This window comes from Heterocephalus glaber, unplaced genomic scaffold (assembly GCF_053883595.1).
Source record: "Heterocephalus glaber isolate CG9 unplaced genomic scaffold, H.glaber_assembly_v1.0 deba00000281, whole genome shotgun sequence".
Lineage (NCBI taxonomy): Eukaryota > Metazoa > Chordata > Mammalia > Rodentia > Bathyergidae > Heterocephalus > Heterocephalus glaber.
The window spans coordinates 29968323-29990278 of record NW_028258139.1 but is presented as its reverse complement, the minus strand read 5'-3'; the positions used below and the strand labels follow the sequence as shown (position 1 = coordinate 29990278).

At 51.6% G+C, this 21956-nt stretch overlaps 1 protein-coding gene across 22 annotated transcripts in view; it reads right to left on the bottom strand.

Moving 5' to 3' along the window:
* The window catches only part of Mtss1 (MTSS I-BAR domain containing 1), a 147429-nt gene that overhangs the window by 29729 nt on the left and 95744 nt on the right, over positions 1–21956 (bottom strand). For all 22 annotated transcript variants that reach the window (XM_004837973.3, XM_087187965.1, XM_087188019.1 and 19 more), the window contains 2 exons: positions 3183–3267; positions 1952–2043 (listed from right to left, as the gene is read on the bottom strand). In XM_004837973.3, coding sequence (XP_004838030.1) covers positions 1952–2043; positions 3183–3267 — 177 coding nt within the window. Of the gene's footprint in view, positions 1–1951; positions 2044–3182; positions 3268–21956 lie in introns of those variants that run through there.

Sequence of the window (21956 nt, the reverse complement as noted above, 5' to 3'; positions counted from 1 at the left end):
GGTGCTCATCCACCTGCAGCTTCTGCAGCACTTTCCCCTGCGCTCTCTCGGCCTCCCCAATGGGCCAGAAGCTGGCCAGCAGCTGGGTTCCCTGAGGTCCAGAGAAAGGCTGTCTCAGTCTGGGGGTGGGACCCCAAGCCTCCCGACTAAGAGGTGTGTGGAGCCCGCAGTGGGTGCACACTCACGCCTGGCCGGCTCTGTCTCTGTGTGTGACGCCTCTCAGAAACGCTTTCCACACACACCTCGAGGCAGCAGAGGGGACACCAGAGTTACATCAAGATCACTGTTGTGCTGGATGAGGAGCAATCAAGCAGAGCTCCATGCAAGCTGCTGCCTTCTCCCCACAGCCTCAGCAAAGTCTCTCTTATAAAGCTTTACACAATCAATTTAGTCTTTGCTAAAATATATATATATATATATATATATATCAGCTTGCTGCACCAGCAAATGGGTGCAAACTCTTGCCCTCCCTACCTGAGCAAGCCTTCAAACGTGGCTTTCTGTTACCCAATGTGGCCAGAGGGACACACCCAGTGCACCCAAGGCCATCCGGGCTGACTATCACAGGGCAGGACAGTGCATCCTCCACCTGGCCTGGCTTGCTAACGTCAGATGAGCAGAAAAAGCCTGTTCAGGATGGCATCAAAGTAAGTCCCAGCTGGGAAACGACAGCCCGAGCAGATCTTTTTTCTCTAAGACAGGGTCTCGCTATGTAGCCCAGGCCGGCCTCAAACTTGTGACCCTCCTGCCTCAGCCTCCTGAGTGCTGGGATTACAGGCTGCACCACCACACCCAGCCCAGCAGGGGCAGATCTTAAGAAAATTCTTTTGCAAATGACTCTTAAACTCATTTTCCCTGTTGATTTTAACACAATTTCCCTGTTAATTATAACTTTTTAAAAAATCAGAGTAAGAATTAAAAGATTTTGATAACTTTCTTATACAATTGCTAAATATTTGGCAACTGTACCCATACTCCTAAAAATCTTTTTCTTTCAAATAGTTACATTTTATTGCTTTAATGGCAAAAGCTATATGATCTGTGTACATATTTAAACCCTGGGAACAAAATGACTTTCACCCGAACTCTTCCTCTAAAATGCAGGCAACACCAGTATGTTTTCCCAAGGGTGAAATCTCAACACACACAGGCCTTGGCGTTTCTCATTCTCCAATCAAAATGGTTGCTGAAGTTCTTTCAGGACTGACTTCAGTAACAATGGACAACCACAGGAGTCTAGAACCTGTGGCTAACAAGGTTTTCAGGAGCGGTCCCGAAACAGCATCGTTTCTCTCCGTGGCCCGGGTGAGCAGAGCTCCGGGGTGCATAGTGAGAGGAAGGGGTGCGCTCAGTGGACATGCAGTGGTCCAGAGGTCACCGGCAGCCCATGGGGTGCGGAGGATGCTTCCCGAGACAGCCTAGAGCAGGCAAAATCAACTCCTCCAGGCCACACAGAGCCCCTTTCCATGCCCACGAACATGGCTCAGCCCCACCCCGAGGGCGCTGGCTGGGTCTCACAGTGGAGTTCAGTAGCTCCTGAGTTAGTAGCAACCCCACTTGGCACATGAGAACAGCAGGGAGACCCAGACCAGGGACAAGGCCTCATTAGGAAAGCCTTGTTGGCCTCTGCAAAGGGAACCCCGAATTCCTTCTCGCGACCACGGCCTAACTGAGCAGTTCACTGCAGACAGAACAGTGAGAATGGCCAGTTGTGGCCTGTGAGCCGAGGTAAGTGTGTGTCAGTCCTGATTTTCCAAGCGTCCTGGAATCCCTCAAGTGTGGGTGTTTGTGTAGACACCCACCCTTGCAATGCACATCTCATTCAGCTCAGCTGACCACAACGCCAGGTACTCAGGCTGTCGGCTGCTGAGTGATGTGGTCTCAGCAGCAGCCAGCGGCACCCATGGCTCCTCCCAGAGTTTGAGGACACAGCAGACGTGAGACCCTGTACCTTTCGCATGGTCTTTATCCAGCTGGTTGGCCACTTTCTTCCACTCTTCCATCTGCTCTTGAAGTGGATTTATCAGACAATCAATTAAAGCACTTTTGCCAAAGGAGAAAGAGAAGGAGAAATTAAACAGATACATTCTGTTGTCAAGGCTTACATTTCATTGTCAAAACAAACCTACATCACGTCCTTGCAGCAAGCAGAGCAGCATAATGAGCTGACACTCGAGTCAAAGCCGTCCCGTCTGGAGCAGCCTTGTTCCAGGGATGCTCTGCAAAGCCTATGACTGGCTGGAGTGACCCCACTTCTCATTGCCCCAGCCATCGCCCAGCACACATGTTAAACCGGGTGCAGAAAACAGGGGTCACCAAAGGCTGGACATGTGCAGTCACCTGGCTGCACATCAGCCCTCATAAAAGCTTTGAGGGTGGGGACCAAGCACTGTGTGTTCTCAAAGACCCAAGGGCTCTGCTGTGCACACAGGAACTGTGCCCAGCCCTAGAGGAGGGTGGTGAGACCCACAGAAGTCTTGAGCTGCTCTGCAGCTTCTGGGCCACTGAGAGGCCAAGGGACTGCCCGGTGCACCCAGTGTCCTCCCAGCACTCCCCCAAACGCAAAGTTCCGCCCCTTTTGTGCCTGTGGCTTGGAAACAAACATTGGTTTGCACTGGTATGCTGGTGACTGCCAGCCCTCAGCATTTCCCATTCTGGGAGCCTGAAGGCAGTGGAGGCTGCAGCAGCTCCGCCCCTCAGTGGGTCTGGAGGGAGCACGCAGGCCTGGTGGGGCAGCGTGGCACACACCCCTCTCCCTAAGAGGCTCCTCTGGGCAGTGGGGGCCCAGGTCGCCTCAGCCGGACACACTGGCTCCTCAGGTCAGGGACGGCGAGCAGAGGCCCAGGCCCAGACACCCCACGGAAGCGTAGCCTCTGGCAGGCAGGCACCTGGCCTGCGGTCCTCCACTGCAGCCCCTTCTGAGGCCAGTGACAGCAAACCTTCCCGGGCTTCAATGACACGAACAGCGTACTGCAGCACACATGCCATGGGTTCACCACAACTGCTGAGACCAGGACCGACAAGCAGCAGGGCCCGACAAATGCATACTCAGTGAGTAGGCAGAGTTGGGAGGCCTGGGCTGAGGGGCCGCATGCTGTGGGGAGACGCCGTGGCTCAGTGAGGCGTGGTGCATGCCACTGCTGCTCCAACCTGAAACCTTCAGGGCAAAGCGCACTCCTCACCTCGAAAACTGCCTCAGTTTGGCTTCTATACTTCTGTGCCTCATGCACATCCTGGTGAGAGCCGATCCGATCTCCCGGGTACCGCCTGGAAACCAACAGAAGCAAAGTTGAAAGACAGGGGACAGGCAGGGATCCCCGAGATCACTGGAGGATTTTAAAAGCAAGCCAGGTCTCGCCACACGGTGAAACTTAAGCCACTGCTTTCCAAATGTCTCATTGTGCACATGTGTTCACATACAAGAACACGCATGTAAACATGTATATGTGTGGTGACATGTTTACACAGCTCTCTCACTAGATGATACTCTGGTATTTCCTATTCCGATATTTATCAACTCATTAATAGGACTTACAGTGTAAAAAACATACTTCTCATGGAAGATGATCAAAACAGTACCTGATGTTCAGGGAAAAGTTAGATTTCCTTGAAACACATTTCTGGCCAAATAATCCTCCAGGTCATTGAGACGGCTATGGAGGCACTCCCACAAATTATTTCAAGACACAGGCTCTAAAATGCAAGTCTTTCAGAGAATAGCAAGGCTAGATAAAAATGAAAGAACATAGCATTTTGTAAGTGGCTCTGGAGTACATCGGTGGAGGACAGAGGTATTCCAGCTCAGCAAACGTGGAAGCAGCTGCAGCAGAGTTTGCTTTTCCCAAAACTCTTGCCACACTTTCCCTTCAAGCACACCCTTCTCTAAGATTATTGTCGAAGTTATTCTATCCCTTTTCCCTCTTCGAAACAATGCTTGAGTCAGCACTGGGGGTGGGAGGCGGGGGGCACCGATGGCAACCTCAGATGGCAACCGCGTGCCGACCCTGGGGCCCAGTTTAGGGACAGCGGCACTTGTGAAGTGGAGACAAGCGGCAAACACAGCACTATTTATAACAGACAAGGCCTTCAAGGAAAGAGACAGGAATTTATAGCAGGTTTAATCAAGTCAACAGAAAAACACTTCCCTCTTGTTAGTATAGAAAATGTTCTCATGGGTTCTACCTGGCCTCTCTTCTAGAGATGTTAATTTGTTGTTTCAGTTCCACCTGTTTTCCATTTTAATCCTGCAAAATTAACAGGTTTCTACAATCGAATAGTAATAATAATGGTGACACAGATTAAATAGTAATATTTTTATATTTTACCTGGCACTCCTTCCATTCATTCCCCCACAGAAGGCTTCCAGCCTGACCACTGCCCTTGGCTGTGAGGCTGACGGACGCCCCACTACCTGCTTAGCAGCACCCTTGGGCTCTACCCACCAGAGGTCTGCAGCCACCTATACACTGAAAGTCTCCAGACAATACCAATGTTCCTGGGGGGCAAAAGAAGCCCCTGCTGGAGTTACTTCTGTATAAGAACCTGACCAGGAGCAACTGCCACCCAAGGCTCACTCTGAAGTGGCCCAAAGTCTTTAAAATGCTCCCCTTTGCTTCCGGGCACTTGTGTTCAAGGGATGAGGGATATGGCACTGAGCCCACTCAGCATCTCCATCTGCTGCCTGCACGCCCTGTGTCCAAACACTCTGCCACCCAGGCTCGCTCCGGCTCCTCAGAGCTATTACAGCTTGTACGCAGGGGTGAGGACTACTCATCTCCAGGGAAATATCTGACTCTTTCTGGGCCTCCATGAGAGAAAAGTCAAATAACCTGGCCATTCCACAAACCGGCATGCTCGCCCACCTCTGGGAAGGGCAGACTAATGCTGCCCTGGCAGAAAATCTGACCGATCCATCAAGAAATGCCCTGACACGATGCACTCTCTTTGCCCCAGCAGCTCTAATCCCAGAAATGTAACCCTAGGAATAAGTGAGGATGAGAGAGAACCCTTACCTATGAGGGCAGCCATTGAAATGTTTGCAACACCAAAAAAACTGGAAACCAAGTCCCATTACAGGAAGCTGGCTAACCTGATGCCATCATTTACAACGCCAAAGAACAACGTGGGCAGGCTCACAGCTGCACCGGAGAGGAGCTTGGTGCTGGCCTAAGTACCTGCACGGAGCGACTCATACCAACCCGAGCTGGTGCACTGTCCACTCAGCTACACAGCACTCACACAGGGGTAGAGCCAAGAGCCAAAGACAAACACCACAACACACTCACGCAGCTACACACTAGTGCGGGGACGAGGCCTACACTCAGTTACGCGTTTCAGTTCCTGAGTCAGAGCTGTCTGACTGTTAGCATGACACTGAGCTCATCCTCGAAAGCTGCTCGGGATAGCGCAGGCTTGGGGCCCCCATGGACAACCCACGCCTCGTCTCCCTGAGGCAGATTTAAGCAGATGGAAAAGATCACCTCAGAGGTCAGTCTCCCCACTCCAATTTGCTACCCTATTGTTTCAGTTCCTTCCCAGATACTCTCCATAGATTTATTTCATCCTCCGGAAAGCCCAGGGTCCCTCAGAAACCGCTCCACTATGCGGCCTGTCAAGCATTCTTCGAACATAATGGCTGTGCCCTAGCACCGTGCCTGTGCAGAGCCAGAAGCACTATGAGGAGAGGAAATAAAGAACTGCAAAAAAAGCTCCAAACAGCAGTGTCTCTGTCCACCTGGCACAGGGTAGGAGGCAGGTGACCTCCTCCATGGGCCCCAAGATCCAATGTTGGGATCTTCGCTGGTCTCACAACAGGGGCACCCTAAAAATAGGTCCAACTGTTTAAGCACTTAACAGCAGCTTATGCTCTCCTGACCCTTGCTGGAATTTAAAAAAAACTCAGCAGCTTTGAATCAGAGGAAACTGGCTGGAGCTACAAAGATGACAGAGGGGACATCTGGAAGAACTCCAACTTGACAGAGAATATAGAACCAAAGGGGCGGTTGAGGGACTTAGCTGACTGAGTCAGGACAAGATCTTTCTCATTTCCAAGTTCTCAGCACCCAGCACTAGTGCTGAATGAAGGGATCAACATTTCTGTTTTGAAAAGAAATCACCAGGCTAACCCCAATGGAGGCCAGATCGGGAATTAGTTTGTCTTTTGTTTATTCCATAAATATTTGTGTACCTTATATGGACAAAGTATAAAAGGAAGGTTCAAAACAAATACAAAATGCTTAGTCTCAGAAAAGGTCTCTACAGATTCAAGATTGGCCTAGAGACACGATGGTGTATTAGTTTCCTATTGCTGCTGTAACAAATAACCATAGACGTAGTGCCCTAAGGTAACCCTGATTTATTATCTTGCAGCTCTAGAAGTCTGAAGTCCAAAATAAGGTCTCACTGGGCAAAAATCAGCTCCTTCTAGAGGCTCCAGGGTGAATCTGTTTCTTGTCCCTCTAACTCCTGACCCAGAAGATGGCTGCATTCCTGGCCTCGTGGGCCCTTCCTCTACCCACAGCTTGCGTCTTCCCTCTGATCAGATCTCTCCTCTGACCTCTGCTTCTGTCCCATTGTCTTCTCTCTGACTCCATGAGAAACCTTGTGATTTTCCTGGACTCACCCAGGGTAACACCCCTGTGTCTCAAGATCCTTCACGGAAGCACATCCTGTAGAGATACCTTTGCCGGCAGGAACACATGCACAAGTCCAGGGCGGTGACGGAACACTGACAGGTGAACTGTTCTGCCTGCCACAGAGTGGTGAGTAAGAGGCAGGAGAGGGGACCCAAGGCCGACTCTGCATCCACTCACCCTCAGCTGACACTGTCCCATCCCCTTTGGCAGCAACTGCTTGGGTGATGGGAAAGAGAAGCCCATCAGGAAAGTTTCCCTGCTGTTAAGAGACTACATCAAAGGGACCCTTCTGCAGGATATGGCAAGGAAGCAGGCTGCAGCCACCGCAGTGCACTATCCTGGCAGCAGGGTCACCTGCCTTACAGTGGGCTGGTCCTATGGGCTGAGGACAGAGAGAACCTGAGCCCCCACTCCTGCTGCTTAGGGACACAAATACTTTATGGCCAAAATCTGAATTCCTTTCAATGTGGCATATGCCAGTCCTTTCTCCCACAATAAGCAAAGGTTTTTACAACAAAGCAGCACAAAACGGTCAGTGATGGGGGTAATGTGCAAAGGTGTGAACACAGCACAGCCCTGCACAGGGCGCAACACTGCACACGCCCCAAAGCACGCACGCAAACCGTACTAGCTTCCCGGGGCTGTGACACAAAGAGCACCAGACTGGCTGGCTGCAAACGACCAGAGCGAGTTCTCCCAGTTCTGCAGGCGCCCAGGCAGACACCAGGGCTGGGCAGGGCCCACCTCCTTTGGAGCCCGGGGAGCCTCTTCCTCACCTCTGGTGGCCCCAGCGACCTCAGCTGGCAGCTGCGACACACTGCTCTACTCCGGGGTCACACAGCCGCCTCCACTGTCTGACCTGTGACCTGTGTCTTCCCATGAGATGTATGGGAAGTGCATGCCTGGGTCCAAATCTCCCCTTTCTTATGAAGATACCAGTATTAGCCGGGCATGGTGGTGCAGGCCTATAATCCCCACACTGTGGGAGGCTGAGGCAGGAGGATCACAAATCTGAGGCCAGCCTGGACAACTTAGTGACTTCGCAAGATCCTGTCATGAAATTAGAAGAAAATAAACTAAAAGGCTGGGACCGTGGCTCAGTGCAAAGGCACTGGGTCCAATCCCCAGTTCTATTAGAAGAAAGCAAGCAAAGAAAAAAAAAATCAGTATTACTAGGTTAGGGCCCATTCTAAAACTCTCACCTTAACTCGATTACACCTGCAACAACCTTCTGCCCAAACAATTGCACTTCCAGGTCCGGGAGACTCATCTTTTGGGGAGACCCACCACGCAGCAGCAAGGACTAACATGATGCCAATGGCACTGAGGACATAGGCTCAGCCTGAGGGGCCCCCAGACTGCCTGGGGACACATGTACCGTGGCACAGGGACCGTCTTCACTGTAAATGAGACACTCCGAAGCGAAGGAGGGCTGCCAGCTTGCTAGGGGTCACAGAGCTCGTCAGGGGGACAATCAGGGGCAAACTCTGCTTTGCCCGATACCCAGGGCCTCTTTCCCACTAAGCAAGCTCGAGACAGTCCCAGCGGAGGACAAAGGGCACACGAACGTCACGAACAGAACCCAAGTTGCTCAGTGAAGTTTTGGGGAGGAGTAATTAAGAGCACAAAGGCCTCTGAGCCACTGTCCTTCCTCCCAAGGCTCCCCTTCCGAATGCCGCTTGCTCTGCAGAGAGGCATCCTGGGGACAGGTGAACTCACCTGCAGGCACAACAGCTCCCTCCCAGCGGGCAATGGGAGGAGCCTCCGGCCTGCAGTGAGGGCAGGTGGCAATTGAGGCTGAAGCTGAAGCTGCGACTTCTGCTGGGAAGGGAAGGGCAGGGGCTGGGGGTGGGGCAGACCAGGACTTGCTCTGGTCCAGGCCCAAGAACAAGGTAAGTCACTGTGTGCCTCAGCCACCCCTCCAGGGCGAGTGAGTGCTGCTGGAGGGCTGAGGAGCCAGCGAGACCGCTGGAGAGTGCTTCCAGGGTTCTGCAAGGGGCTCAGGCCAGGCGCTCCACGCAGGTAGGGCTCCCGACATCAGCTTTGCTGACACTGGACAGGACCACGCTTTGCTGAGAATGATCATGTCATGTCCTATGTACTGTAGGCTGTGTCACTGCATCCTGGTCCCTACATGAGATGCTGAACACCCACCCACCCCTGCTGGGCAACCAGCAGTGTCTTCAGGCACCCTGGTGTCCCCCTGCTGGGAAGCACAGGCCTGGGGGAGCACATGTCCTCTTGCCACGAGGCGGGTCTGAAGCGGGTCTCTGACTCCGCTGGGCCTGGGACAGCCACGAGTGCCACGCCCAGTTGGGACAGTGGCCCCCTTCAGACATGCACCCTCAAAGCCATGAAAGCTATTAAGGTCTCTGCCTCCCCAGACTCCTAAGCATGGAGGTAACAGGGAACTCATGCTCCTGTAATGAAGAAAATATCCCACCTGCCACTAAAGAAGTGTTAATTTAAAAATACACAACTGACATTCCCCACAAAGCCAGGCTGAGAGACGCATTAATTGAACAGGAAGCAGCTATGGTCACCGGCAAAATACTGGAAATATCCAAGTGAGTACCAAGGGCTGCCAGGAGCCCATGCTACACAGGAGTGAGGGGCTGAAGACCCACCCTCCTTCACCCTGAGTGGAGAGAGGAAGGGCCCTGTGGAACCTGGAAGCCGCAGGAGGAGCTGGGGATAAGACAGTGACTCCAACCACTGGACAGCTTGGACTCTGTCTGGACATGGGTTCCTGACAGTCACTACTCCAGGCACAAGGGAGCCAACCCCAGCCGGATTCCGCCTGCCCCCCTCCGATATGCGATATTCCTGTGAGCCTTTGTGTTTTAAAGCAGCAGACTGCAGCTGACCATCTTGGGGAAACAAGCTGAGTTCCCTCCATTTTTCCTGTTTTTTGTCTATAATCTTTTTTTTTTTTTTTGGTACCAGGGATCGAACTTGGGACCTTGTACTTGCGAGGCAGGTGGTGGAACCACTGAGCTAAATCCCCGGCCATAATCTTTTTTTTTTATGGTGCAGCAATAAGCCTTGGGCCTTATTCATACTAGGCAAGCACTCTACCACTCAACTGTATCACCAGCTCTACTCTCCCCAATTTTTTACCACTGCTTCCTCTGTGTGTAATTTGATAGCATCTTTTTGCTGTAAAACAACTTGTTTCTATCCTATCTTTCTAAGCATTTCATTTATTTTGTAGAAACAACGGATCTTGAGTTTTATACTCATTCCAAAGACTCATGCATCTTATAATTAAATTATTTAATGCCAGCCATAAAACCAGCACCACATGTTGGGAAGCGCATATTCTTGGGTAAGTCTCTGGAGAAGCCATCAGCACTAGCCGTGAGCCACCACAGGCAGAGGCCGGTGTGTTCCACTGGAAAGACAAGGAGCACAGCAGGAGGAGCAGTCTGGTGCCTGCCAGGAATGTTCCCCTTCACACGACTGACAGCTGTGCAGGCACAAGGTGGCGAGAGTGGAGAGGTTCATGGCCCACAGCCTCCAGAGCGCCTCGAGCTCTCGGCCCGACCCCAACCCCTCCGAGACAGACAGACAGACCGACAGCCACCCTTGGCTGCACAGCTAGAATCCTAAAGGTGCCCTGGCCCCACATCTGCTCTGGTTGCTGGTTTTTATACTGCACAGTGCCAGAAAGCTGCACCACGAGCTTCCTCCAGCCAAGAGAGAAAAGGAGAGCTCCCTTCTAGACCAGGGCTCAGGACCGGCGTGGACACCGGGGGCCACTGGGGCCACGTCTGCAAGGGCGGGCGGGCTACAGCCTTCTCACTTCAGTCTCTCTGTCCCACTCCGGGCCTGTCCTTTCTGGGCAGGTGTTATCTCACCATGCGGAGCCGGCCCTAGCAGCACCTCACAGAAGCTCCGCAGTGCCTCAGATGCCGCTCTTGCGCAGCAAGTGGAGCCTGGCTGGGTACACCATCTGTCACCCGGGACACCTGGAGGCCAGTGCTCGCCAGGGCTCAAACACACGGGCGTGCGCACATACCCGTGCAGTAGTGAGCAGCAGTGCAAGCTAGGCACTCTCCTCTCACCTCTCTGGTCTGTTCAGGGTATCTAGGTATCTTTTTTACAGTGTCAAGTGACGGCGCACAGCCTTTAACAGGGAGAGGAAAAGTGCTCCAAAACAGCAGCAGAGTGTGAGCCTGAGTTCCGGTAGCAGGAGGGAAGGAGCTTGGTCCTTAACACTTGACGCTCCAGCAAACAAAGGCCACTCTCGGCACAAAGATTCAGCCCAAAGGCAGGAGGTGGACAGCTCTACCAGAGCAGCGCAGCAAGGGACGTGGTCAGGAGCGCTTGGGCCCGCCACAGCTAGAGGCACGCCTGCCAGGAGCTCTGAGGGTGGAGGCCCAGTGACCGCCACGCTGGACCCCATGGCCCCTCTTCCTGACAGCCAAGATGCTGCAGCAGACAGGACAGCCTTCCTATCCTCAACCACGGTTCAGGAAATGCTACCCTGCTCTAATCCTGTGCTGTGCAGTGAGGAGACGCCCCTGCCCTTACAATGAACCTGTCATCTCCTGAAATTGAAGTCATGGGCTTCCACGATGACCTTGGAGCGGGAAGGGGCCTCCTGCCGCTGACGGCGGGGCACACCAGCAGCTCTGTGGCTCCGGTCAGCAGGTAGTGACCGGTGCATGCGCAGGACTTTCGGCTTCCTCCAGCTGCTCGTCTGTGAGGCAGCTGGTTTCTATCAGGGACTGTCATTTTCATTAAAGGTCAAAGCAGGCCCTCGTAATATCAGGAACATCAAATTAACAAAACATGCTTCTGGTTTCATTAGCATTTTGTTTTTACTCTCAGGCATGGAGAGATGGACAACTAGCAGAAGACTGCATCATGTGATGCCTTAGGTTTGTTTAATTCCAGGGAGGGCAAGGAGAGATGAAATACCAGCTGCTGGTATCTGCAGCTGCTGTTCCAACCCTGGACCAGGATCCCCTCTCCCCCAGCAGGGTCAGTGATCATGGGTGTCACTGCGTCACCCAGTGCACACACTGCCCACACCTTCGTGTACGCCACACAGGTCTCCGGAAACTAACAGAGGAGAAACAGGAGTAGCACTTTAAGCCACAGAAAGAGGTTCCTTAGGCCAAAAGAGAGGAAAAAGATTTTCAAAAATAAACTCTTAAAGTGCCCTGACAAAGGAAGCGCAACTTCCCTTCAAACACAATGGCAACCCTTTGAAAGGAGAAAACACATGAATTTCCTTTTCTGAACACTGCTTCCTTCAGCTGCTGTGAGTTGCTGAGGATAAACCCAGCTGGTGTTTATGTGACAGCGAATACTATGCACTCAGCAAGTGCTGGGCAGGGTCAGCAGCACATTTCCGGAAGACACCATTGTGCCCACACGGGGGGCTGGAGGATCCTGCAAGCTGTTGGCCAATCTCCCGCTTCTCAGCCTCTCCCACTTCACAACTTTCCCAACAGCGGAGGAAACAAAACCACACAATCTTACCACCATCTGGCGGCCTCAGACCAGCAAGCACGGGATTCTGGCACACATGGTACTGGCAGCCACAAAGACCAATATTCCTCTCTTTGCTGCTGTTTAAAAGCAAAGCGAAAGTAATACAGAAACAAAAAACACAGACACGCTCATGCTGTGGAAGGCTAGACATTCCAGCCAAGATGCCGCCCACCTTTGCCTCCGATGGAATGAGGCCTGGTCGCAAAGCCCCTGGGGGTGTCACCCAGGAAATGCCTGCTGGCTTCCGACATCGGCCACTGTGAACTCCCACCACCACAGTGTGTCTCTGCCACCTCACACGAGCTGAAGCCAGCTGAGCAACTTGGTGCCATCTCATGCCAGCAAAGCAGATGTGGCCTGGTACATAAACCACACATCGTTTTCTTAGCACAAAACCTAGCTGTCAAGTAGACAGTTACTGCAGTAGCCAGGTCTGGGCATTATTTCCCTGCCTGGCAGCTTTGATGGCCCATCAAATTCAAGAGGGGCCTGACAGCAAATCAGAACAGGGGAGTCAGTGTTGGGGGACCCATCCCCAAAGAGTGAGCTTGTGCTGACACCCCACAGAGGGAGCCTGCCGCTGCCCGCCCAGCTGGGTGCCTGCTGTGCTTCTGCAGAGGTGACCAGACCTCCTTGGGATAACACGAGCCCTCGAGCCTCTAACACCTAGAACCAGCTCACACCGTGCACTGAGACCCAGTGTCTTCCTTTAAGTGCATCTGCACATTCCTGAACTGTGCCAGAATATGTGGACTTTATCCCCCTTTAGAAACAATCTTGCTGCCTTCCAAATTATTGAGAGTGGCTACCATTTACTGAGTGCTGGTAATGTAACAGGCCAGTGCGGGAATGTTGCATTCGCTGTCCGAAAGGTGTCATTCATCGTAAGGCAGTTGTGGAGAGGGTAATTTGCCCAAGGTCACAGAGAATCCAGGGCTGGCATCCAGGGCTCAGCCCATAGTTAGAACTCTAACCGCTCAGCTCTTGGGGACATCTCATTGTCACCAGTGGTCACTATCGACAGAAATACTTGGCAGAGGGGGACGTCCCACAACTTAAGGAACATAAGATTCCCTCCACCTGGACAGGTTTTACCAGCCACGCGCAAGCCACACCACCCTTCCCGGAGGGACTGTGTACAGCTGGCTGCTGCCTCTCAGTGTCCGAGGTTCTGTGTGCGTACACAGTCAGGCCTTGGCGCCGGGGAGGCACGCCGTTCACTCACACAGGGGGACTCTCCAACGTTCTAGGAGGCCGCTCCCCACCAGTCACCCCGCCAGTGACCAACCGTCCTCTGCAGCACAGCTTCCCAGGGATGGTGGCCCCGCCCATCTGCGCCAGGGCCTTCTTTCTGCAGACCCTGGACACTGCAGGTGCTCAATAAACATGCCTGGGTGGGAGCTTGCAGGTGTGCTGAGCACGGGGCTCTACCCTGTGACCCCTGCTCTTCCTCGGCTCTCTAAGCACCCTCCCTGGTCACAGCCCCTCTTCTCCATTCCTACTGCACACGCCAAGACACAAAGTGCTAAAGGAAAAGTGGCTGCACTGAAGCCCGGCGCCCTTCAGAGCCCTGGCAATGCACTTTGGAGGCCCAGGCCCATTTCTACAGCTGATTCCTAGCTGAAGTCATTGAACAGCATTTGGAGCGGACCACATCCAGCCTTCTCCTCTCTCCCTTCCTCTCTCCAGCCATCCCTTCCCTACACAGTTCCGGAGTGAACTTCTGCATGGCTTGTGATCTAAGCCAAGGTAAGAAAGAGACAGACTCTCCAGCCCTGAGCCTGCACAGAGGAGGGGCTGTCACATCCGCAGGAACCAGCTGGGAAGCTCCAGCAGGCGCCCAGCCAGCACCACAGAGCCCCCGTGGCCTCTGTCCCACAGGCAGGGCCAGCCCCACCTCCCCTCCATCCGAGTGACCCAAGGCCTACATCAGTTCTGGCTTCTAGCTCCCAAACCGAATCTCATGGTCAAGCAGCATATCCAAGTTACTCTCAATTTCTGAAAGCCTCCTTACTGCTCAGGCTAATGCAAGTATTCACAGTCCCTTGCTCTGGGTCAGAATTAAATCTGGTAAAAATGATCCTGGCTTAACAGATTTTATGTACCTCCAAAGAAAAGGGGGGACTTAATTTTCCTTAAAAATGTAATTTGTCTGGTAAATAAGACCTTATGAAGCTTGAGGTAGGTCCACAGAGGCCAGAAAAATACAAAGAGTTTAGCAGTGACTGGAAGCCACTGCTGTGACTGGAAGATAAACATGTGAATCCCCAAAATATTCTCAGTCCTGCCTGATTTCCATGAAAACGGGACACAATTAGAGTATGCCGGTGAGTGCTCTTGTGGTAAACTAAATCCGAGTCCCAGGAGGGTGGTCACTAGGTGTTCCACACTGCTCTTCCTCTTCCTGTTCTCCTTTCTCCTGCGCCTCCTCACACCCACTTAGCAACTGCACTCTACCTACAGGATGCAAAGAAGGGAAACAACTCTCACATAGTGGTCTAGTGTGACTGGCTCAGGCATCCACTAAACCCCATAGGAAGCTGCCACAGAGTGCTGCCCGGGGATGGAGGAGCTGACCTAGCAGCCCGAGGGTGGACAGCAGCCAGGGCAACACAATGGCCTCCCTGCTCCACCAAGCTCACAGCCCACACCCAGGGGACCAGTCTGGAGGCGCTCCCCACAGCTGTTCCTTCAATGTGCTCCAGTGTTTTCCCTCTACCCTGGAGAATGATTAGGGTCATACTTCTCACCTCTTAAGGACTAGGCAAGAAACTATTTGCTTTTCTGTTGTTTGTTTTGTTTTACTTGATGAGTCCTACACAGACAAAAGCAGGGCCAGCAAATGGGCATCACCTCTTGGGCTAAGCACAATGGGCCAGTGATGGAGCCGGGCAGCCTCGGACCAGGGTCCTGCAGCTGGATCTGGGCTTGAGGAAGAGCAGGGTGGGCCGGTGGGCCCTCCCCTGTACAGGCTACCCTGGCCCCAAAGTCTCTCAACAGTGCTAACAATACACTGGCTCCAAGTTCACTGTGCATCAGGACCCGCATAGGGCTATGCTACCACGAAGACCCTGATTCAGAAGGCCTGCAGTGGACCTGGAACGTCATTTCTAACAACTCCGCAGATGATGAGAGCTTGCTCCTAGACCACCAGCCATGTTCTGGGCGGAAGGGATAAGAGCATCCAGCAGTGGGTACACCTTCCCCACTCCCTTGGGACACGGCCGCATACAGATTCTCCAGGTGACATCTGGGGGACACAGGTCCTGGAGTTGGGGGAGGGACAGGAAATGTCACTGCCTGCCATGCTGCACCTCCAAAGGAAACCTGGGTCTGCTGCCGGGACAGGCTACTGCTGAAGCTCCCATACTTCCACCTTAATCTTCCATCAAAAACCAGCCTCTCCCTTAGGCAGACATCACCCTATCAATGGGTGAAACCATGACTCTAGTCTAGAGAACGGGGAAGCTTGGGAGCATGAGACACTGTAAGCTAAGCGGCTCGATCCAAGAGGACCAAGGGGCAGAAAGGGTCCCTTGGTGTCCAATGGCTTCTGCTGTCCCCATGCCTGGAATGCTTCTCTCATCTGCCTAGGAGAGGATTAGAGGCAGCTCAGAACTTGCAAAATAAGATGGGACTACAGAGGAAGGGAAGGGAGGAGAGAGCAAGGGGACCAGGACAGTCACTGACTCACCTCCTCCTACCCCACTGCACACAACTGCATGGTCACACTTACTGTGCTGTCTTGGGCTCACTACCCGATGGGCCTGTGTCCACTGTCAGACCATGTCCCTCTCGTGGACAGCAACTATGTCCAAGCCATCCCTGAATTCCTGGCAACCCAGCAAGGTACCTGACCCAGAATAAAGTCTCAGTAGGTACTTTCAAGTACAGAGGAAGCACAGGTAGAAAACACTGAACAACGTCGTGTATCAGAGAGCAGATACTCCTCACATTTTAGTAGCTGAGCAAAATCTGAGCTCCCTACAGCTGGCAATGACAGGTTCTCTACATATGTTAGGCTCACTGTGGGTTCCTTCTGCCTGGTGGTGTGAAAAGCAGATAGGAGTTCAAGATCCAAAGGCTGTGAGCTCTGAGAGATCTGCCTGATGTGAGATCCAAGATCATCAAGACAAAGAACCCATCTTACTGCTAATCTAATTAAGGATACTTGTACTTAGATCCATGCACACCTATTCTGCCTGCATTTCAAATAAAATTAAGTATCCAAGCACCCATGATGTACAGGGCATTCTTAACGAGATGTTTCTTCTTATATGTAAGAATATGCACAAAAAAAATGAATAAAAGCAAAACAATCACATCTTATTTTAAGACTTGGGGCTGACAAGGACCTCAAAAGTTCCCCAAAGGACAGGACAGGGCCCATAAAATGCTCCTGATAAACACAGCACATTGTTTGGAGAAGATATGTACTAACAATCTCAGGAAGCGTCGGGTCCCCTTTTAAAATATTAGAAAAGCCTTCTAAGGAGCAGACCTGTTGCCATGACAACTATCACTTGGCTGAGGATAAGCTGGAGAGGCACCTACCAAATGGTATTCTCAACAGAAAACAATGAGACTTCTTAGACACTCTGTAGAGGACCTTCAGCTCTAGGAATATGAAAATCTAAAAAGCCGAGGGGTCACCTAGTTTGGCATGACACCAGGAATTCTCTCTCCACCACTGCTATGCCTGGAGCTCTTGGCCTCCAGGACGGAGGTGGAGGAATGTGGAGGGAAGTGAGGAGCCTCTGTCTTCCAGGCAGAGGGCTAAGCTTTGCCGAGGTCTGCATGGGCTCAGTACGGCCAAAAGAAACAGAAACAGGTGGAAGCCAGTTTCTCCCAGGTCTCACCCACACCAGTGCGGTTCAGTTCTAGCCATTCGGTGCCAACCAGAAACTCAGGACTGTCACGGCCACTCTGAACAGAAACCACCAAGACCTCGGCAGTGGTCACTGAACCAAGCAGAAGCTGCATCAGGAAACAGCACGACCACTGGCCAGCGTCTATGCGCCACGCAAAGGGCACACACACATGTGCCGCAAACCCAGAGGCCGCAGCGGCAGCGACTCCTGGCAGTCACCTAGGCAGAGCAACCCAGCTGCCATCAACTGTCTTCAGAGCCAGGTGCACAGGGATTCTTGGGGAGACTTGGGGGTCACAATCCTGCAGAGCATGAATGGGAGAAAGGGACAGGAGGGCGCTGTGGGCCTGCTGGGCGAGGAATCTGCATCACACCACGGGCCGGAAGCTCCACACATGGCCTGACTATGCCGCCTCGCAGAGCAGCTGCCGGATCCAACCGACCAGCATGTGACCTCCTCCGCTGCAACCAGAACAGCCTCCCTGCTTCCCGCTCACTGCCCAAGTGCGCAGCCCTCGTGCCTGTTCCTAGTCCTCGGTGGCCCGGGACACCACTGGCCCCTTTCAGTGTCGCTCTGGGCTGACAGCACCACCAGGGACCAGCTCCCTGCAGCAGGCTTAATGAACAGCTAGTCTCATATGAGAGAGAGAATTAGAAATATTTAAAAGTGAAAATATCTGTGTTTTTAAGATGGTGAGTTATTCAGTACTTCATAAATAAATATTTACCACCCCCTAAAAAGACTGAAGAAATGCAAAGAAAACGTATGGCCTGCCATGATCTCCTTGACACCAAGCACCCATGTGGTATACTGCACAGAATCTGCCAGGAAACGGCTTCTGTGAGCGGGCACCTCCCCGGGGCCCCAGGGGGCTTCTCCTCCGAGGCTCCCAATCACAACCAGCAGCAATAATGGGGAAGAGAGAACACTCCCCACCACAAGGCAGAGACGGAGGGCAGGAGCAGACACCTTCCCATTACAGAACAGAAGCCAGTCTGTCTGCCACGGTGGGCCCGAGAGCCACCGTTTCCAGATGGCCAGACGTGTCCCCAGGGAATGGCCCTGGCAGGCCATCAGCGAGCAAGGACAGCTTGGCATTCACGTGACAGAGAAGACACTCTCACAGCCACAAGACGCTGGTTTATTCCAGGCATCACAAGGCCGAAAGCGACCTTTCAGGAAGGAAAGTGGCAGCAGTGACCTTCTCAACCCAAACAAGCAACAGGAAGTGCAATGGCATCTGAAGGGCTTCAAGTGGAAAGAGAGACAGAAACAGACAGACCTGAGTGAACCTAAGGGCAGAGAGATTTAAGTACCAAGCATTGTTAGGCCCCTTGATCTGCACTGAATTGCATTTGGCCCAGGAACCAGCATTCAAAAGCAGATTAATAACTGTGGTGCTGGAAAGTGAGATTTAGAAAACCCAATTTTCTTACTTTTCAAATACAAAAGGCTCAGCTCTATCAAGTGCATTAAATAATAGAACCACCACCAAGCAGCCACAAATGTCCCACCAGATGAGGAGACAAACCGGATTTGGACTATTCTTCCACATTCTGGTTCTCAGAAAGCAGGGCTTGGTGCACTTCTCCTTTTTCTGGCCCCAGAAGGGTGGCTCGATTCTTGCCTGTCCCAGATGGTGTTGGAAATGCACGGACCCCAGGCTCTCGGCTACATCATCTCTGTTCACTCGACCCCATGAGGACCACTCACAGGTGAGGAGCCACACAGGCTCAGCATGGAGGACAACTCACCGGGAGACACTGCTGAGCACCTGCGTGCCTTGGGGACTGGAGCTGGCTACTGCCAGTCACGGTCCCAGCTTTCCCTCTGACCAGAGGTACAACCCTGGGTGACACCACTGCGAATCTGTCTCCTGATCTCACGGTACCTCCTTCATGGAGCCACGGAGAACCAAACAGGAAAGTCCAAGTAGGACGCGGAACGCAAGGCCCTGTGCACACAGTGTCACACTGTTAAAACTGAGGCTCACAGCTGTCTCCCCAGACCCTGACTGCTGCTGTGTGCACAGCTTTACCCAACACAAGACTGTCTGGTTCAGGACCCGTGTGGCACCTGGTGAAAATCACATCTGAGTTTTCTGTTTAATGGCACAGCTGCAGCAAAAATGCATGTAACAACGAGGCTGAGGGAGTCACTGCCCTCCAAGACAGGTACATGAAGGTCCTCCAAGCCTTGCAGGGCTGCTGCTAGTACAGCACCACAGGCTGGGCCTGTGCAGCACCCTGGGAATGCAGACCCCAGACAGTGAGCCGTGGCACCTGAAGTCTGGTTTCTACCCAGTCAAAGCCAGAGAGAGCCGAGCAGAAGAGTCGTGGCACTGCTAACTCTGCTGCCCTCGTCTTGCTCCTTTTACCTGCTGGCAAACTTTAAACGGACTAATTCACCCTCAGCAAAGGGATGTTGTCCACTCGAGACAGGCGAAGGAAGAGGGAATTACTTGCACTGAAACCCTGTTCACATGGAGGCCAGGGCTAAGGAGGATCCATGACACTGACAAAACCAGTCCTTCTGCAGAGGTTTCCCTCATGTGAGGATGAGCATGCACACCACAGTCTTCCCCTTCTGAGCGGGTGCTGTTCTTTCCTTCCTGTAGAGCGAGAGGACCATTCACCTTTTTTGCATTATGAACATGGAAAAATCTCAGATTTCCAAACCAATGGCAATTTACCAGAGGCGCAGATTTCGGAAGATCATTCACACCTCAGCTGTTTGGGAATGGGCTTGCTTCTGCCCCAGATAAACAATGTCATGAAAGGCAGTCATGTTCTCCTGCTGGCCTACAAATCTGACCCATCATATACCTCTACAGGGTACTATGGCCTCGACCGTGTCCCAGGACAGCGCTTCCACAGGAAAAGACTTGGGAGATGGATTTAAGTGGCAGAGAGAACAGGGCAGAGGGAGAAAAGGAAGGGCCTCCTACGTTTGAGAGGATGACCCCTTTACATGGTCAGTACCTATTGCTCACCTACCATCCACACACCCTAGGATTCACCAATAGTCCTTGCCCTAAAAAGCTTAGGACCCCATCGTACAAAATGTCAGGTAAGTAGAAAAGGATGAGACCACATGATCAGGGGAGGTTGGGAAGGACCCACCTCAGCTGTCTGCAGTGCAGGGCCTCCAAGGTGGAAAGGCACAGCGCCCAGATGGAGAGAAGAGCTAGGGCAGAGGCCCAGCAGCTAGACCATCATGTATGTGAGGGTGGTGGTCAGAGAGGCTGGAGTGGGGCAAGAAGAGGCCAGGCCTGCAGGGGCCTGGGCAACAAAGTCAAGCTGGGGGATGGGGAGACATCCAGGGGCCAGGGTGGGGGTACTGGAAAGGCTTTAAAATGGGGCTGTAACCGCAAGGGAGAAATAATGCAAATGCCCATGGCAGACGAACAGGTAGACACAACCTGGTATATACAATTCAGCCCTAAAAAGGAAGGACAAGCTGATGTGTGCTGCGACACGGGGACCGTGGAAGACATTGTGTTAGTGACAAAAGGACAAATGGTGTACGATTCTGCCTCTGCAAGACATCTGCTGTGGCCAAATTCATAGAGTCAGAGCATACACTGGAGTTAGCAGGGGCCAAGGGGAAGGGGGAAAAGAGTTGTTTAATGGGCATAGAGTTTCAGTTTATTTATTGGTACATTTTAAGTATTCATAATGACCACATTCATCACAGGGAGTTTGCACCTGTACATGATGTATCTTGTTTCTTTTTTTTCTCATCCCCTCCCTCAACCCCTCTTCTCCTCATTTACAAAAGCTTTGTTTCCTTCTATTCTCCTCCCCCCTTCCTTCCTTACCCTTTGCCCCTGCCCTTGCTGTCTTTCCCATTTAAACAGTTCCCAGTGTCTAGTACACATTTTGGTCCCTATTTACACTTCGTTTCTCACACCAGAGGAACAATGCTGTATTTAAACTCTGTAGTATAATTTCAAGTCAGGGATTGTGATGCCCTCTGCCTTGTCTTTGTTGCCCAGAACTGCTTTTGCTATTCTGGGTCTCTTCTGGTTCCAAGTGAATTTTAGGATTGTTTTCTCTAATTCTTTGAGATATGCTATTGGTGTTTTGATCAGGATTGCATTAGATCTGTGTAACAATTTTGGAAGTATGGGCATTTTCACTATATTGATTCACCCTACCCAAGAACAAGGGCTATCTTTCCATTTTCTGATATCCTTGTTGATCTCCTTTTTCAAAGTACTGTGGTTTTCAACGTAAAGGTCTTTTACTTTTTTTGTTAGACTCATTCTTAAATATTTCATTTTTTTGGATGCTATTGTATAACAGTGTTGTTTCTCTGATTTCTCAGTGAGTTTGTTATCTGTGAACAGAAATGCTATTGATTTTTGAGTGTTGACTTTGTATCCAGCTATGCTACTGAATTTGGTTATTAAATCTAGAAGTCTTTTGGTGGAGTTTTTGGGGTCTTCTATGTACAGTATCATGTCATTGCAAATAATGACAATTTAACTTCTTTCCTTTCCTACCCTTATTCCTTTTATTTCTTTCTCTAACTGCTCTGGCTAATGTTTCCAGAATTATATTAAACAGTAGTGGTGATAGTGGACCTTCCTGTCTTGTGCCTTTAGATTGAAAGCTTTCAGTTTTCATCCATTTAGCTGATGTTGGCTGTTGGTTTGTCATAGATAGCTCTTATCAGATTGAGATAAAGACCATCTATTCCAATTTTCTGTCGGGTTTTTTTTTTTTTTTTTAATCATGAATGGGTGTTGAACTTTGTCAAATGCTTTTTCTGCATCTATTGAGATGATCATATGGTTTTTGTCCTTGGCTCTGTTAATATGGTGTATTACATTTACCGATTTGGGTGTGCTGAACCATTCCTGCATCCTGGGGTGCATCCTACTTAGTTGTGGTATATAATCTTCTTGATGATTTGCTGCATTTCGTTGGCCACTATTTTC